Source organism: Passer montanus, unplaced genomic scaffold (genome assembly GCF_014805655.1).
Source record: "Passer montanus isolate IOZ18808 unplaced genomic scaffold, ASM1480565v1 scaffold23, whole genome shotgun sequence".
Lineage (NCBI taxonomy): Eukaryota > Metazoa > Chordata > Aves > Passeriformes > Passeridae > Passer > Passer montanus.
Genome location: NW_024366926.1, coordinates 1586433 through 1605416, shown reverse-complemented (window position 1 = coordinate 1605416; position 18984 = coordinate 1586433). Strand labels below are relative to the sequence as shown.

Sequence of the window (18984 nt, the reverse complement as noted above, 5' to 3'; positions counted from 1 at the left end):
CAGCATAGAACGACTTCATCCACAAAGCAGAGATTAGAACAGAACAGATTATTTTTGTTGGAAGGGGCCTACAACAATCATCAAATTCACCTACCTGACCAATTCAGAGCAGACCAAAAGTTAAAGCATGTTATTAAGGGCATTGTCCAGATGCTTCTTGAACAGTGACAGCCTTGGGGCATCAACCATCTCACTAGGAATCCTATTCCAGTGTTTGATAACTCTCTCAGTAAAGAAATGCTTCCTAATGTTCAGTCTAAACTCCTCCTGGAGCAGTTTTGAACCATTCCCACGTCCTGTCACTGGATCTGAGGAGGAAGAGATCCACACCTCCCTTTCCACAGCTTCTTCCCATTTATACTTGAGCTCAGTGTTACTCCATCCCAGGTGCAGGATACAGCATTTAGACTTGTTTAATTTCATGTCAATGAAATTAAATGTTCCAGCTATCTAGATCCCTCTGGAAAGTACCTGGTTTTTCAGGAGAGTGAACAGCACCTCTCAGTTTGGGATCACCAGCAAACTCGCTAATGGTGCTTTCATGTCATTCATTCAGATAGTTGATAAAAATATTGAACATAACTGGCCCCAGAGGAGAGCCCTGAGGGACAGCACTGGTGGTTGGATGGAGCCAGATGGAGCTCCTCTACAGCCCTCTGAGTCCTGCCCTTCAGCCAGTCCTTCACCCAGTGCACTGTGAACCTGATCATCTCACAGGTGGACAACTTCTCCAGAAGGCTGCTGTGAGGGACAGTGTCAAAAGTCTTATTAAAATCCAGAAAAGCTACATCCAACACCTTCCCTTCACCCAGCAGGTGTGTGGCCTTATCAGGGAAGGATATTGAATTCTTTAAACAGGACTCTCCCTTTGTGAGCCCCTGCTGACTGTGCCTGGTGATTGCATCATTCTTTAAATGTGTCTATATCATCTTGTCCATAATTTTTCCAGGAACTGAGGTTAGACCAACAGGTCTGTAGGTCTCTGGGTGTTTCTTCATGCACTTCTTGTAGATCTGAATAGCACTGGCTGGCTTCCAGTCAGCAGGGCCACGCCCAGAACCCCAAGACATTTGGTAGATGATAGAGAGGAGTCCTTCCCTAATATCCATTACTTCCTTCAGTATTCTGGGATGAATCCCATCCAGGACCAAGGGACTTGTGAGCATTCAGCTGATACATCTGCTCCCTGACAATTCCAGTGCTCACAAATGGACAGTCACTGCTCCCACACCTGTAGTTCTTCAACCCAGAGGACTAAACAACCCCAGGTCTATCAGTATTTTATAAAAGACTGAGGCAGAAAAAGCACTGAATGGCTTCTCTTCTTCATCATCCCTATTAGCCAGGGTACAGCCTTTAACAACAAACCTCTGTCCAACATTTTCTTTAGGCCTCCTTTTCCCACTGACATACTTAAAAACACTCTTGTTGTCTGAAACAACTCTGGCCAGTTTTAAATCAAATTGAGCTTTGGCCTTTCCTGCCCTCTCCCTGCATACACAAACCACAGCTCTGCAATCTTCCTGCAAAGCCTAACCTCTCTTCCAGAGACCATATAATAGCTTTCTCCTCTTAAGCCAAGCTGGTCTTCTGCCCCACAATCCCACACAGCTGGGTTGCCTGCTCCTGTGCTTCTTAAAGACTGACCAGCGCTCATGGACACCCAAGCCCTCAAAAGCAGATTCCTGAGATATTCTGCTGAGTACCTCCCTGAATAGCTTAAAGTTTGCTTTCCTGAAATTTAGGATATCAATTCTGCTTTGATTCCCTAAATTCCTTTTTTTTTTAATTACAGCAGAAGTTCTAAACTCAACCATTTCACGATCACCAAGGCCAAGACAGTCACCTACCATCACACCTCCCACGACACATTTGCAGTCTGGAGGTTGCATTTCCCCTGTTACATTTTTTTCTTTGCAATGGGAAGCAGCAGCAATGAAACATACAGTTCAAAAGGTTTCACATCATCACAGACAAGAAGAATATGTACAGGATATTACTTCTGTTTCAGTGACTCTTAAAACAAACAGAAAGAAAGAAACTCCAGTTGTGGTTCCTACCTAGAAATGCTGCCATGTTCATGACTTGACTAAACACACAGCTTGCAGGAGGTGCATCACCTGCAATACTTGAAAATATAAAATGTATCATTGTAACTCGAGGATGGCAAAGACACATAAATAGCAAACATTAACCAGAGCAGTACTTGTAGAAGAAAATAATTCATTTACCTTATATAAGGCGGTCTTTTGGGACCAGGTTTCCTAAGAGACACAGGAACAGGAAAAAAGATTCAAGGTTTTCTTTCCCATTTTGCTGTAATTGTTTCATTATTTCAAAGAAACAAGTGATTGTATATAAAGCTCACAAACAGCTCTTACCTATCTGGTACACTTAGTGGGAGAATTTTGTTATCTTCCACTGCTATAAAGTACCTGTCAAAAAAAAGGGAAAAGAAAAAAGGAAATAATGTAAAACCTCATCCTAGCTTCCATTCTAAATATCACTCAAACAACACATTAAGTGTTCCAAGCCCACTGGCAGGATCTGCTGGAGGATCCTGCGTTTCTCTCTGCCCAAGCAGGCAGTTTTATTATTTCTCAGTCCATGTGCCTTCCTTTGTGTTGCATCTGGTTTGCATGGTTGAGTAGGCAAACAGGGTCACTGAACTGAGCTGCTTTAAAAACAACCAGCCAGGGGAATGTTTTCATTTTTAGTCTGAGTCATTTTGATTCATCAGGTTTACTATGGTACTCCATCCACAAAAGCTGTTTTAATGGAGAGGGGATGGGATGAGAAAAACAGCAAGCATCAGAGGTCAGACAAAAGGCTTAAGCTGCCCCTGCTGCTGAAAAACAGCATCCCTAGACCATGGCCAAAGCCACATCCTACAACATAACTGCTTCTCAGCCTGAGCATAGCTGCTGATCACATATTTTTCATTCCCAAATTCATGCTGCAGTCATCTGCCTGCATGCTTGCAGAGAGCCCAGCTCAGGGAAGTGCATGTCTTACATGCATTTTGGTAAGAAGCATTAGGGATAAAGTGAGGTGTCAGCATTAAGCTGCTGGCAGGTTTTCAGTGTGGTGCTGGATGCTGCAGATTTTGAATTTCTACCCCAAAGCAGGGCCTAAGTGTTTCTCCAAGAGCTCTGCTGAGTCATTCAAAGAAAATGTCATTAAAGAAAATTTTTATATTTTTGGCTGTCTCTTTTAAGGCAGCTCCCAGTAGCACATACCAGGAAGAAAGCAAGGTCAGCAACTTGGCTGAAACTCAGGGATAAGAATGCGATACTTCAAGCCACAAAGTGGCACAGACTGGCCCCTGCCCCTATCATGTGCCTTCCCAGCCCCACAGCAGCTCAAGGGCAGAGCATCCCCAAAAGACTCTCCTTAATGAGAAGCAGCCTCCCAAATAACCAGCAGGAGATAACTTACACTATCCATAATCCAGCTGATGTAAACAGGGTAAAGACAAGAGGTAAAAACATCCACACGCTGCATTTCTTCCCATCCATACCTGCTAGAAACAAAGAACAAAGTAAAAACAGAGGGCTGAGGCACCCACCCTCCTCAGCCCCGCTCTTCTGAGAGCAAGGAGGGCATTCCCAGGGCAGGTGCCGAGGTACCGAGCTCCTCATGGCCACAAGGGGTTAAGCTGCTGCCCGAAGGCAGCATCCTCCACACGGTTTGTAACAACCCGAGCAGCAGCAGGGAGACTTTTCAACCACACCTACAGAATTTGAGTGGCTTTCAAAGCACCTCTCTCAAGGGTTTTGTGCAAGGTGACCACACGACCTGCAGCTCTGATTCCCTGCTTCTTCCCACACACACAAGGCAGGGCAGCCTCCCAGCCAGGATCATTACCAATTCCACACACGCTGCCTCAGCAAAGCCTGCAGCATGGAGAGACAGGGATGCCCGTGTGCCATCATCTCCACCAAGGGCACGACCAGCAAGCAGCTAAAAACAGCGCCTGGCCACGCCTGGAGCGAAGCCAAGCTCCAGTGCCGGTCCCAGGGCGCTGTCGGGAGTCGGGATAAGGCTGCCACCAGCATCAGCCCTCGGCTTGCAGGCACTGTGAAATCCTGCATGTGGCGTAAGGATGCTGCGGACAGCGCCTCCCGAGGAGGCATTTGTCCTCCAGGCAAGATCATGCTGGACGAGCATCTGGAATGTCGGGGCTGTTCCTGTAATATGTGCAATTCAGAAGCAATTCGGTCCGCTGCTGTGCTGCGGACACAGACAGTCCTACATCTCCATGAGAGTCCTTTGATCATGGATCAAGTATTTCCTCATGCTCTGTCCTCCTCCATCAATGTTCCAGCAATGTTCCAGCACAGGCAAGAGGCACAAAGAGCAGGGAACACCACCAGGCACACAGCTCCAGCACCTGCTTTACTTTCACCAGGGCAGCAGCACCTGTGCCCCCATGCTTTGTCCCCCTTCCCTGCTGCAGGGAAGGCATTCCCTGGGACCACCAGCACCCACATGGCACAGCGAGGCACCCAGGGGTGCCAGGAAAACTTAGAGATGACAGCCTCTCACTGGAGCCTGCTTGCATTTGCAGCTCAATTACCTCGTCCAGGCCCTTAAAGCCATGACCCTTCCCTTTGCCCCAGAGAAGAAAGTACCAGCATTGTCACCCTCCTCCTCTCAACTCCCCTGGCCTTCCTACGTCTGCAGCACAGAGCCATGGTCTGCTCCCTGCTGTGAAGACCCAGAAGAGTCAGCACCCTCACCATGTCACAGCACCCCACTGCTCCCCTAAGGCACCCCAGGCTGCAAAGGACATGCTGGCTGGACTGCTCGGGGCCCCAGGCACCAATTCCTGCCCTGCCCCACTGGGACGGAGGCTGAAGAGCTTGAGTGAGGCTCCCCACACCCTGCAGAAGGCATGGCACTCTCACCTCTACAGGTCAGCTATCTTGTTTTCCCTGCAAATGGCCTAGCAAGGGTACAAAATAACACCCTGGCAGTGCCCAGAGTCACACCTCACTTGCACAAAGCCATGAGACCATGATTTGGTGCTGTTTATACAGAAAGCCTGAGTTCCAAACCTTAAAAGACAGAAAGGCAGGCAGATAAGGTCTTTTCTCTGACCTGGGAGCAGAGAGAACTGCAGACAAGGAGCATGAAATGATGCAAGTATGCTGATTTAAGAGGCAGGCAGCTCTAGTGTGCATACAGATCTTTAGCACAGTGAACAGATCAGAAGAAATTACCAGCAAGAAGGACTAGATTTCCCATCTCACTTCTATTCCTCTCCTCCAGCACAGGAGACACAGCATCTCACATTTCTGTAACTCCTGCTGTCGTGCTTGCAGCTATTCCATGAAGTGCTGCCCTTGCCTTTTCCTCCTGCTGCTCAGCAGCACTGCAGCAGATTCCTTAGCTGGTGTTGGATGGTGCTGTGGTACTGGGAGACCCGTGACAGCAATCTCAAGGACCACTCCCAGGTGGCAGCTGCTCCACCTGCCACAGGACTGTGTCCCTGACAGCCTCTGGCAGCACAGTGCCCAAGTGCCAGTGCCCCATGCAAGGCAGACACAACTGTGGCCAAATTCCCCCCTCCTGCCTTGGCTGAAGGGAGCAGGCAGGTAACACACCTCTTGTTCCAGCCCTTGTCTGCTCTGCAAGGAAATTACTGCTGTGCTCGGCTCTCTTCTTGTGTCTGGTGGTGGCTGGACTGGGTCAAGGTAACACAGTTCTTTCATGTAAATGGATGGCACATCTTATTATTTACCCTTCACCCTTGGAAAGGCACGGAAGTTTCATTTACACAATAAAAGCAAACAGTAGCCATAACACCTGTCCTCATAAAGGGCTGCAGCAGCTCCTCCACCTCCCAGCATGGAAACAGCAGCCTTCACAAGCTATTTCAGCATTGCCTGTCGTGCACAGAGGGAGGTGGCAAGGGCTCTTCCCCCAGGGAGAGCAGCAAGGCAGCACACAGGGACATGGACTCCACACCAGAATAGGGAAATGTGAGAATACTGTCTAGATAGCCACTGTTTTGTACTGACCTCTAAAATGAGCAAGGCCAAAACTAGTGCCCAACCTCCTCAGAGTCAGAGCAACATGGCTACAGACCCACCTCCTTGGAAAACAGCCTTCTGTTTAATATTCACTGTGCCACACTGAGTCCCCTTCCATCAGCCACTAACAGAAGATGACATCCAAAATCATTGCATATTACATGAACAATCAGAGCAGAGTACGGTGTCCTGATGGGAAGGCAGCTCCACAGTTCAGAGACCCTAACTTCAGCCAGTTAAAAAGAAGGAAGCCACCTGCATCTGACAGATGAAATACCAAAAACAGGAAAGAAGGGTCTCTTTCCTTCATGTCCCCAAACAGCAACACCTTTTAATGCCGGCCATTGGCACAGCCCACACATGCCTGGATATGTTTCAGCATCCCCACGTGGGCAGAGGATAGTTTAAAAACACGGCTCAGCTCCTGCACATTCCTCACTTATTCCCTGTTGTGTTATTCAGGTGCCAGGAACAAAATTACATGTAATCCCAACTTCTTCCAAAGGAGAAACCCTGAGCATGTGCCAACCTGCCCAGGTTTGCACTAGTGTTCAGCAGACATCATTGTCAGCAGCTGCCTTTGGGTTATACCCCTGTCCTCTTCAGGGATGTCCCCAGTGTTTGTATCTTCAAGCTGGGAGACCTCTGTGCACACTAGGACCAGCACCTCTGAAAGCAGACAGGAACAAGAGAACAAGGAACCCAAACAACAGCCTCTCCTGCAGCACCACACCAGTTTAGCCAAAGTAGAGTGCCAAGAGTGATAGGAAAAATTACCAAAATTCTTTATGGGTAATGTAGAAACAAACTCTTTGACAGTTAATTGCTCCACAGGGATGACATAAAGCCAAACTTCCTCTCCACAGCTCTGCTCTGCACTGCTGCCATGTCCAGTGATGCCAAATCTGAGCAGTCAACTCCAGCTGGCAACAACAGCAATCTCTCCCAAATAAACGTGCATCCAAGAGGCAATTGGTAATTTCCTATAGCCAAATCTGAGCAGTCAACTCCAGCTGGCAACAACAGCAATCTCTGCCAGCCCATGTTCTCCCAAATAAACATGCATCCAAGAGGCAGTTGGTAATTTCCTATAGCCTATAGTCTTCCAACACTAAGGTTTGCACAGGCAGGCACAGAAAGCCCTCATGGTGCAATGGATTCACAAAACCAACAAAAACATTTTCAGCATCCCAGCTGACCCAGCCCACCTTCTCAAAAGCTCTCATGTGGTTTTCCAGTCCCTCCTGACACACACTCTTACACCAGCACTGCAAAACCCCTGCTGAGGTGTGCTCCTGCTGCCATCTGAGTCAGGCAGACCTGAAAAGAGTTTCACATCAGCACTGCCCCGGTGTGTGTCTTGAGAATTTCTCTCAATGCAAGCTTACTCATCTCCAGTTCCATTTTTATGTCTAAATCTGCTTAGACTGTCAGCTGCTTGCTCTGCTTTTTTTACCATTGCCCCACTATACACCCTCAACCAATTAAGCTTCCGTTCCTCTAATGTACACACTTCAATTACAGCAGGCAGCTCACCAAACATATACTGCTGCTTGCTCAAGGTTCATTTAATATGGACATCTTAATTTCATCTGCCAAGCAGTTACAGGCTCCTCCTGAAGTTGCTTTCACCAGAGAACATGAATGTAAGGAAGGACGAAATTACCACATTAACGGAGTCATACATCTTTTTTAAGACTAAAGCATGCAGATGCATTTGAAATGCATAATAAGGCAGAGCAACACTCCTGTATTTCACAGCACTGGGCCATTGGGTTATTTCAGAGAATAGCTACAAAGGCAGGAGCACTGAGAGAAGGAGGACACTGTTCAAAACATAGAGCAAGTCATAAAGAATTGCTGCCAGTCAGCAATAATCAAAGGGGAACAAACACATTCTATCTTTTGGGGGAGCCCACTATAGATCTCTGCTGCTTTTAAAAGCCAAAATAACCCCAGTCACTTGATAGCTAATCACTGTAACTGAGTGGATACAAACCAGCACATTATATAACCTGCCACCCACAAGTCACAAATGCCAACATAACAAAGCAGGGCGTTTTCAGGTTTATCTCAAGGTTTCCACTGTGAGTGCACAATGAGAGAGATAAGATGTGACAGAGGCTTGTAAATACATAACAAAATGGTGGGGCAACAAGAAAAGAAGTGATCCCCTCTGTCAGCAGGGTAGGATGCTCTGCTTGCTCCAGGTACCCACCTACCATCTCACGGATGTGCACAAATGCCATTTCCATTTCATTTATACAAGAGGAATGGGAAAAGGTAAAGACATCTCTAGGTTGTGCGTGGGGGAAGCAGGAGAGATGCTTCAGTAATCCTGCAACAATGTTGAGAGGCAATGTTTTCACCCATGGCAACATCAGTACATGTTTCTTGTCTCATTTCGTACACTGACTGCATTCAATGTACTAATGAAATGCTCTGGCCAACATAAACCTACCAGAGGTGGGCCAAGTGCAACAAAGGAATGAAACCTTCTAATCACCAAAAAACAGGGGCAGTAAAGGACATATTGAAATCTACAGTGTCTGACCCAGAGATATTCCTGCAGCACTGCTGGGCCCTGAGGCCAGTGCATCCCACTGTACTGCAAAAAGTGCCCTTGGTTTTCTGCTTCGTGCTGCCCCACAACCTCCACCCTCAGTCCCACATGGGTGTAAGTACTTACAGGCCATTTAGCAACCAGTGCTGAGCTGCTGTCTTACAACAAGAGGCGCTGACTCTCCACTCCTGTGGGCTGTGTCTGCCTGTCTCGCATTTGGCGCTGCGTGAACCAGGCACTCCCCGCTTCCACACCACGCTCCTGCGTGTGGGAAAAGAACAATTAATCTGATTTGCCACCATGGGACTAAAGGGGTGTTCTGCAGGATTTGACCCATGGACCTATGCCAGATCACACTGACTTCCATGAGGTCCCACTCACACCATGAGCAGGGCTTTGGCAGTCATGGCCCTCAGCCTGCAAACAGGTAGAGGAGGAAGAGAGAGGAGCTGGGTAAGGCAGAAGGTAACATCCAGCTCAGACATAAGGAGCTGGGGCAGCAGGCAGTGAAACCAGGCAGGAGCAGCCAGGGTGAGCTGAGGAGAACTGCACTCTGCGGGTGCTGTGTGTTTCTTTGCCCCGGGGATCCCACTGTGCTAGGGAAAACTCACTGCAGGATACAGCCATCCCAGCTCCTCCTGACCCCAGGGGCTGCACAAGCCAGGTGGCAACCAGCTCCCAGTGAGTCCTCCCAGTGTGTGCTGGGCTGCCCACCTCCCAGGGCAGATGCCTTACTCTCTCCAAGTGCAGATGTTGAGGAATACAAGCAGCAGCTTGGTGAGCAACTGCAGTGGCAGCTGCAGGTTGTGGTGGTGGCTGGAGCCACATGCAAGGGCCATGACCTGGCATCTACCCTGTGCCTAGCAAAGGGCATGGAGACCTGTGGCACAAGGGTGGCTGGTCACCCAGGGACTCTGTAGAACCCAAATAAACAGCCAGAAGGCCCCAGATTAAATATCACAATTGGAACAGGCACAGAGACAGTGAGGGTATAAAAGGCCAGGGATTCCTTAGTGCAGGGAGTCCCCCTGAAGGCATCAATTCAAGCTGTTATGGTGTTACTGCACCATCATTAAATTACTTAAAGGATCCAGGCTTCTTGGACTCTCCTATGGGAATCCTGAGATCCAGCCAGTGAGGAAAACCTGTCTGGCTGTGCAAATGTGGGGTGTGTGGGGAGTCAAGCAAGGCACACATCAGCTTACAGGAACCCACCCACTGTGAAAGGGCTTTGGTCCCAGCAGTGACCGCCTGGGGTGGTGGGAGTGTGACTGACAGACTGGCTTCTGGGTGGTCAGACAGGAAAGTTTCCCTAACACAGAGATACTCAAGACTGGAGCCACTTTCACCAGACCTCTGAGACACAAGGGAAATCTCTAGCAGAATCTCAACACAGCCCAAACCCACAGTCTCACACCACCACCATGACCACAGGGGCATATCTTCCCCTTGAGATTCCTTTGGTTTGGGATGCTTGTGAGAAGGGCACTTACCTCAAAGTCCCAGCCAATCCCCGAACTAAAGAGTTGCTGGAAAATGAGGAGAGCTATCTCCTCAAAAAAACCAACCAAACAAAAAAAAAACAAAACAGCAAAGCTCTCCCTGCTTCAGCTGTGCTGTGAGGAAAGAGTCTCTGAAACCATCTCCTTGCTCTGCAAGAAACACAGAAATGCAGGCTGGTATTGTGGCAAAGCCCAGGAAGTCAGAGTCACTGAGCAGACAGGCTGATTGCCCTCCACCTCAACCACCCCAACCTAATGGCCACAATCTAATGAAGCAGCAACAAGCAGATTGAGTGTTTCTCCTCCCATAACGTACAGAGGTCTTGACAGGGTGTTAATAAACTGATCGAGGTGTTTTACTTGCTCCTCAGTTTCAAAAATCACAAATGTCTTCAATCATTTCCAACGTGCACGAGCAAGCAAAGCCAAGACACACATTACATCAGAAGGGGGAAGGAAGCCTGCCCAAAAGGTCTGTCCCATTATCAGGAAAACAATGTAAGTGTTGGGAGTGGCAAAGAACACTTAACAGGGAGGTGAAACTCCAAGTGTTGACTTACAAATAGCTTTGAAGGTAAGGAAAAACAGACAGGCCCAGGGGAACAGACTTGGCAGAACGTTATTCCTGATCATATTGTCTCCTTCTCCTGAAGTTTATGGATGAGAGAGTACACGCCCTGCAAGGCCAGAAAAATTCCAGGTTCCCCTGCTTTTTCTACCCTGCCACTGTTTTCTCCCCACCAAACAGAAAACACACACTCAAGCTACAGAGCTTCTCATGGGGTGTAAGCAGGGCTTCTCCCACCTGTTTACCCTGTCTTTCATCTCTCTTATCCCTTTCACCATTCTCCTGTTCACCTTTTGGATGCATAAGCTCCTTTCTTCACTGCACTTTGCAGCTCCACACTTTTGGAGAGATGTACACTGTTCCCAGTTTTCCTTTGGTAAATGCAACTCATCCTGGGGAAAACACCCAAGTCCTGTGAGCTGTTAGGGACTGTGGCAGAGCACACTGTTTCTCAGGACAGTTTTCCCTCACCAACCTCTTCAGCCTGAGGACTTACTCCTCCTCCACAGAAAGAGGTGGAGTGATATTCTTCACTTATTAACCACCAAAGCCCCAGAGGAGCAGCAACAAGGTGATGGGCCAGAGGGTGAGCTACACAGAATGGATGTGCAGTACCCATCATCTGGCTCTTGTCATCCCACTAAAGTGGCCCTCTCTGGCACAGGGATTGTCTTTTGACTCTGTTGAGACCTGTGGAATTCATTTGCCCTGAGAGGCAAAGAACGAGGTAAGCAATCAGAGACAGGCATTTCTGTGGTGTTCGCCACTTCATTGCCAGCATTTTTTATTTGTAGGAATTAATTTCCTTTGTTTACCAGTGTCTCACGCTGCTACAGCCATAAATGGCAGTTTGTAGGGTGTTTGGGTGAGCCTCAGTAGGAAGGTGCCATACAGCATTTCCCTTCAAGCAAACACAAGGGACAGAGGGCAGCAGGGAACAGCTTCCAGCTGTTAAACAGGGGCCAAGCCTGTGTGAGCAGCCTCTACACTGCACCCAGAGGGATTATTACTTCTGAAGTGTATTGAAATATTTTCAGAGACAGACTTTCCTGTAGGAGACCACGTTAAACGACCTCTAAGAGCGTTCAGCTGGTCCAAGACCACACTGGGGAGGCTCCCTCTGACAAAGCTGTGGCCATCCTCAGTGTCTTGGCCAGGCAAAACCCACTCTTGCAGTCCTGTGGTGCCAAAACTGAAGGGCCACTGGCTCTTCTGGTTTAGGCAGTCACCACTATTAATACCAGTGGTTCCTCACTGGAAGCACTAATACAGCAAGAGCAGAAGTTCTCTCCCTAAGTACCTGGACCTGCCCCAGCTCAGGAAATTGCAGGGAGGATGCTGGACACTCTCCCCACCATTGCAGCAGATCAGCCCACATCCTCCAGGCTTTTGCTCCCTTCCCTTTGCTACCCATGGGAGAGGCAGCCCAGACCTCTCCCCGGCTGGCAGGACCCTCCAGCAGCAAGCTCAGCATTAAAAATGTGCAATAAACCCCATGTGAGGTAACCTATAGCTGTTTTAACAGTTCCTTTCATGGTTTCTGAAGCTGCATCAGTCTTTTCCTCTCCTCCCATCCACTCAGCCCTTCTCTCTTCACCTATTCCCAACGTGTTTTTGTTCCATTTGACTCTCATCCTGCTCTCAGGTGACCTCTTCTGCAACCTGCAAGGACCTAAGGGAAAGAGAGACTTTTGCAAGTCTTTTCGAGACAGCAAAAGCCCACAGTTATTCCCATTTTAGACAACAAGGCCAGTGATTTGCTCGCTGAGACATCACACTGGAAATCAGTGTGCACTCAGCGAGTCCTGGTCCAAGCCTTCAGCTACAGCAGCAGCCTCCTCACCTGCCACCACCTATCCCGGTGTATCCTTCCCAAAATATTGTCTAGAATAATCTTTCTCTTTTATCACAGACCTTTCTTTGCTCCCACTTAACCTGCAATCAGAGCTCATTGCTTCAGCTCGGACTGCAGGACTGGGACCTTAAAGTCTCTCTGTTGGGCCAAACTGCAATCTTGCAATCTCAGACTGCCCGGAAATGGCTGGGGGAAGAGAGAGAACCACAGACATGACATTTCTTCCAAGGGAAAAAAAAATTGAAAACATTGGTGTTCTTACAGGCACACATCCCTGCTCTGCATCTGAAACGCAAACACTGCAGCACAAAGAATTTTAAAAGGGGAAATGAAACAACTGCACTTTCAGCACCCAGGTTCAGAAAATGCTGACAGCTGGGCATGGATAAACCACAAGAAAACAAATTCACTTTAAATAGTTCAGCAGTGAAATCAGGATCAAGACATTTGTCAAGCAAACAGGAGTCCCCTGTCTTCATCCCATTACCCAAAGGCAGAAAGTGGGCAAGAATCAAGCCCCCTTCTTTTAGGCACTGTCATCTGCTTGAGCAAGACACAACAGGCAGTCAGTGTCAGGATATACCTTCCACACACTGCCCTCCTCCATATTGAGCTGCTATTCCTAATTAACTGTGCATGTGTGCACTGCCACGGCATGAGGACTGCGGGAATGTTGATCAGACAACCCTTAGGGTCACTTTCACAAGCAGCTTTGCTTGAAGAGGGAAAAAAACCAACAAAAAACCAACCAAACCCAACCAACCCCCCTTCTTTTAGGCACTGTCATCTGCTTGAGCAAGACACAACAGGCAGTCAGTGTCAGGATATACCTTCCACACACTGCCCTCCTCCATATTGAGCTGCTATTCCTAATTAACTGTGCATGTGTGCACTGCCACGGCATGAGAACTGCGGGAATGTTGATCAGACAACCCTTAGGGTCACTTTCACAAGCAGCTTTGCTTGAAGAGGAAAAAAACAAAACAAAAAACCAACCAAACCCAACCAAACAAAAATTAAAAATGCAGAAAGGTTAACTCATAATTTCTGCGACCTTTATATCTTAAGCGCTCTGAATCAAAGGTCTGGCACAAGCATGATGCTCTAACTAAAAGCTAAGCCTGAGATCCCAAGCGCCCCTGGGACATCAGCACCCAGCATCTTTCCATCACTCAGAGAGAGGACCTCGAGGATCTCGCCCTGCCTTCCCCGAGGCACCACAGCACAGCTGAAGGGCCTTTCTCGACACCTTAAATTCCCTCCAGGGAATTAACCGGACACGGCCTGCGTGTCCTGCCAGGACATCCTGACAGGGTCTGGGGAAGGAAGGCAGGACCTGTCCCACCCCGCAGCCTCAGCCAGGTGAGCTTCCTCACAGAGCCCTCTGCAGCAGCCTGCCCGAGGACCCGCCGAGCTCCGCCACATCCCCGCCGCCGAAGGGACGGAACCACGGGTGGGAGGGACGCCGAAATCAGGACCCGGGAGAGCTGTTCCCCAGCTGGCTGCTCCGGGCCCTGGGTGAAGCGGCTGTAATGCCCTTACCCAGCCCGTGCCTCCCCGCCGTGCCCCAGGCCAGGCAGCTCCCGGCTCCCGCCGCAGCCCCTGCGGCGCCCCCGCCCCAGCCCTGCTCCACTCGCACCTCGGGGGCTCCGCGGGCACCGGGACCGCGCCCGGGGCGGCGGCGACGATCCGCGACAGGGCGGGGCGGCAGAGGGGCGGGCTCTGGAGCGCCGCGTGTCGCTGTGACCGCCGGCCTTGCCGTGCTGGGACGCGGCCACAGCCGCCCCGGCCCTCAGGGCGCCCCTCGGGCACCGCGCCCCGTGCGCGGCCCGCTGCCTGCGGGCTGTGCCCGGTGCGGCCGTGCCGAAGGGTCCCTGCTCCGCCTTCTTCCCTGCCCGCCCTTCCAGAGCCGGGAGCGCCCACCCAGCCTGCGGCTGCCGCTGCGCCCTCTGCCCCGAGCCCCCAGCGCCGGGGAGGGCTCGCCTCACAAACCCCTGCCGGGAGGTGCTGCCCGTCCGGATGGCTGCTCGGAAAGGCCTCAAGGGAGCAAGTGACCCCAAAAAGAGCCTCTTTCACCCCTTTTCCCTTTCCTACTCGGTGGTGGGCTTTGTGATCTCTGTAAAGTATCCCTGTGGTAGGAACTTTAAGGAACGTTCCCAGCAAAACAGTTCGGTGCTAACCATTTGGGACAGTTTCCTGAGGGGTCACTTTGCTGTCTGATCCTCATAGGATTAAGTCAACATGAATGCTCCCACTGCTTTTTCCTCTTCCTTCCCATCTCTCTCTGTCAGGATGACTGATGTTATTCAGCGACTGTCTTGTTTGTTTTCCTAAAATCTAAATTAGGTAGTACTTAGTCAAAATTTTGTCCTGGTGCCATCACTTATGAACCAACACAAAACAGACAGATGCCTAAATCCATGTCAGCCCCCAGAACTGAGCTTGTTTTACACCAGCAGTTTATCGGTATTCCGTAGGCTGCCCTTCTAGCAAGCAACACTCCTTCACCCTGCAGCTTTGGCCCTCATGCAACATTCTGAAGAAATTTCATGTCTCTGATCCCCAGGGATTGAAAACCGCTCAGAGTGCTGATCCTCAGAGCAAGCACTGCACCAGCAGGTCCCCTGAGCCCTTACCAAAGTGGCTGCATCATCAAGGGAGAGGACAGATGCTCCCACAGAAAGGCATGTACTGTGTATGCTTCTCGGTGTTTTAAAGGCCAGGGCGGCTATTTTTAGAGCTGAAACAACATTCCTCCTGCTTTGGCATTTCAAATCTTGTGTTATCCTGAACTAATAAATGTTTTCTTCAGCATTTGCTTTTTTGCAACCCCACAAAATCCAGAGATCTTGGCCAAGTTTCCCCTCTGCATGCACCTGACACTGCCCCATGGCACTGCCACGCTGAGGAGCCACAAGTGACTTCCAGGCATGGCTTCCTCCGTGTCACCAAGAGAGGCCCCAAAATCTGGTGCCTGGAAAAAAAATATGCTTGAGGTATCAGCATTAACCACATCCCTCCCTGCAAGGCTTCTTGTGACAGCAAGAGTCGAGGAAGCTCACTTTAAAAGTAATTGAGGGGAGGTCTTTGAATCCCAGTACCCTTCAGCAGCTGAGGCTGAAAAAAACCTTCTGCCAAAAGGTGAGAAGTGACAGTGCTCTGGCCAAAGTGCCCCAGCGATTTTGGCCAGAAAGGAAAATGCAGAAACTGCCTTAGTCACTTCACCTCTGCTGTCAGCCAGTGCTGGAAGGGAAACAATGCACCATATGGGATTTTAAGGCAATTGCATTTTTGGTAAACTCTGAGTGTCTGAGACATTTTGTTCACAGCTCCTTTTTGAGCAGATGGTGTCCCTCTGAGTGCTGGGAAACGCATGATGCTGACAGGCCCACCAAAAACCTATCACAAATTTAAAAAATCACAGCTTGAAAAAAGGGCACAGCCTGGGGACAGCAAGCATGTGTTGGAGCCCACCCAGTGCAGAAAGCAAGAGAGATGCAGGGAGGCATCAGCCATAAGGGCTGATGTTATGTGGGTCCTTGGAGACATTTCCTACAATGATTTCTTCATGGAACACCATTGGAGGTGCAGCCCCTCTCCCACAACCCTCATCCTGCAAAGCAAAGCAATCTCATGCCCCTCTAGTTGTTGTCCTTCCCAAGGTGAAATTACCATTGAAGACTGGCTGTGTTTAGCCTGGGTTTTTTTGGGAGGAAAAGGTACACAAAGATGAGGAAAATAAAAAAGGGAATTGCCATGAGTTTGCTTTCATTTCTGGGAGATGCATGTCTTCTGAAACTATATTTGCTGCCTTTTCCTCCTGTCCTGCTCCTTCCTGTTCCAAAGGTGGAGTGAGGCCTGACAGGAAAGGTTGCCCACCCAGAAAGAGGAGCAGTGGGAAAAGGGGCCTGGGGACCACTCAGCAGCAGCCAGTGGAGCTGCTCCACACCCCGAGGCTTGTATGAAATACAATTAAAACTGTTAAGTACCAGTTAAAACTGTTTCTCAGTTGAAGTGTTAACCCTCATTTCATTAGTCAGATCATCTCCTATCAAGCCATCTGTTCCTTTATCGAGCTTTTCAAATATTGTGATAGATTTCATATCTCCACATGCCCTGCTGATAAACAGATGCCACCTAAGCAAGCCCACCTGTGGCTTGGTTGTGACAAGGTGTGTTCAGGGTGGCTGGAGAGCAAGGTGTACTTTCTCACCCTAAAAAACATCCCCATATCCCAACCCTACAAGATGAAGCTGTTCCCAGTTCATGATCCCATCTGAGAAAAATTCACCTAGATCAGGGAATGGAGCAGCAAATTGAAGAGACCCATTCCATCTAATTGCAGCAAAGTGATACCATTTGAATGTTAGGAAAGGAAATTGAGAAAATGGAAAAACAATTTATTTTTTTTCCCATAAAAAGAAAAGTAAAAACCAAATACTGCTGGGATAGCAAATACATGGGATAAAGAGGACTTGTAGTCAGGGTGTGAACTCTGGAAGAAACCTTGCAGTGCCATTGTATGCAGATGAGAGCTGCAGACTGGTGTGCCCTGGCCTGGCAGGAGGACAGGACAGTCCTACCTGAAGCACAGAAAATGCTGTGAAAAAAAGTACTTGTTTGTTTGTTTGATTGTTTTTGTTGTTGTTGTGGTTTTGTTGTGGTTTTTGTTTTTTTAAGAATAATGAGATTGGGCAAAATAATTATTTCCTATTATCCTGCTATAAATGCTAATGGAATCGTGCCAGTTAGGAAAATTTAGTGGCCACAGTGAATACAAAGGTCAGGCATGTTGTGCAGATGTGGTAAGCACCGTTTCACCTACATTTCTTATCTGTGCTGCTCGTTGGAACCTTTCCTCCAATCATTTTCCAAGTCCTGCAAAAGGGGATTTTTTTATTGTTCTGCAAGCAGGCTTTGCTGGTCATCCACTACTCTTGAACAGAAGCTTTACCTTTAAAAATGTTACCTTTACCTGCACTGGGGCCACTGGGGCTCCTTGCCCTTTTGGCTTTAACCCCATCTTGGCCATGGCTGGTGCAGGAAGGGAAGAGGAAGTGGCACAGCTCTTGGAGATACTTGTCTGAAATCCAGGGTGGGAATTCTTTCACCACTTTCTCAGAAAAAGCCTAAATCAGGGTTTCACTCTTCAGGGAACGGGGTAGCAGAAGATGGATTCACTAAAAGCAGTACACCCTATGTGCAAGGGGTGATTTAAACAGCAAAAGCCTCCAAACCATTCAGTGGGCAATTTTGCCCATGCCGGGGCACCCAAGGAGTTCTATTTTTCCCCTGTTCTCACCTGTTTAGTGGGGCTGATGCTGCTGGGTAGAGGTTTTTGCCAGAGGTTTCTGCTCCCGGGCCAGGCAAACCGTGCCAGAGCCGTTGTGGGAGCTGGGGCACATGGGCACCACATGCCCTCCTCTCCCACTGGGCTCTGCTTTCAGTTTTGCTTTTCATTCTTGTTTAAAATAAGATCTTATGGGAAACTGTGCTTTGATTCCCATAAACAGCCAGAATGTGGTGAACACCCTTTCACAAAAACCCTTCTCACTTAAAGGGTAGAGCTACAAAACAGCCTCAGGGAGAAAATATCTAGATAATACAAGTCCAGAGTGGCCTTTGGGAACGCTGTTTGGGAGCTGATAGATCATCTACCTCCCTCCAAACTGAGAGGCCTCCCTCAACTGCAACTACCCCAAACATCACCTAAACAGAGCCCTTAGGCCAGCCACCACACTTCCCACCTTGCATGGATTCTCAGGCTCATGTGGCCACAGGAGACCTTTTAGAAGATCTATTTTTTTTTCCCTAAGAGCCTCCCACCCCAGCAGCTGAATGTGATTCCTGCAGTCAGGCCACATTTCCCATCTGCTGGGCTTATTTCTAGAAAGCTGTTCTGGCTGCCAGCCGGGGACAGCAGTTGCCTTGCACTTCCAAGCTGCAGAAGGATGCTGCAGACATTCCCAGGGCTTACCAGGAAACAGCAGAGCCTCTGAAGGAAGTGGGCAGAGCAGAAATCCACCCTTCATACCCCAGGAATGCAAACCCTGATGCATTTCTTCAGCACCAGCACTCACCCTCTCCCTGCAGCATCTTTCTCAAGGTGTAACTTCAGTGCCAGCAAGTTTTGCTCATCACTCCTGCTCCAGGGATTACCCCAGTGCAGTACAGCCCAGCTGCAGCAGGGATGGGGTCGGATGGAGCCTGGAATTTCTCTGCAGAGCCTGGAAGTCCTCTGCAGCCAGCCACCACAGGTTGGGCCTCGCCTCACACCTTGGGCGCCGTGTTTGTGCGCAGCCCTGAGGGGGGTGGATTTTATCAATGTTTGCATAGCCAATTACGTGCTGTAACTGGGAGATTAAATCCTCCTCTCTGCTGTAATTTACAGATTAGATCCTCCTCTAGAGATTGTGCCAAATCCCAGGGGTCCCAGGGCAGTCCAGAGTTGCTTGAGC

At 49.1% G+C, this 18984-nt stretch overlaps 1 protein-coding gene across 4 annotated transcripts in view; it reads right to left on the bottom strand.

Annotated features, from left to right (window-relative positions):
- Positions 1 to 18984, bottom strand: part of TMEM150C (transmembrane protein 150C) — a 26008-nt gene extending 7024 nt beyond the window's left edge. The window contains exons 1-6 of one of the 4 annotated variants that reach the window (XM_039710407.1): positions 18607 to 18984; positions 8728 to 8862; positions 3439 to 3523; positions 2382 to 2435; positions 2232 to 2264; positions 2061 to 2128 (exon numbers count right to left, since the gene is read on the bottom strand). In XM_039710407.1, coding sequence (XP_039566341.1) covers positions 2061 to 2128; positions 2232 to 2264; positions 2382 to 2435; positions 3439 to 3523; positions 8728 to 8734 — 247 coding nt within the window. In that variant the 5' untranslated portion in view covers positions 8735 to 8862; positions 18607 to 18984. Of the gene's footprint in view, positions 1 to 2060; positions 2129 to 2231; positions 2265 to 2381; positions 2436 to 3438; positions 3524 to 8727; positions 8863 to 10094; positions 12473 to 14165; positions 14246 to 18606 lie in introns of those variants that run through there. The other 3 variants (XM_039710410.1, XM_039710408.1, XM_039710409.1) reach the window with 3 other exon arrangements.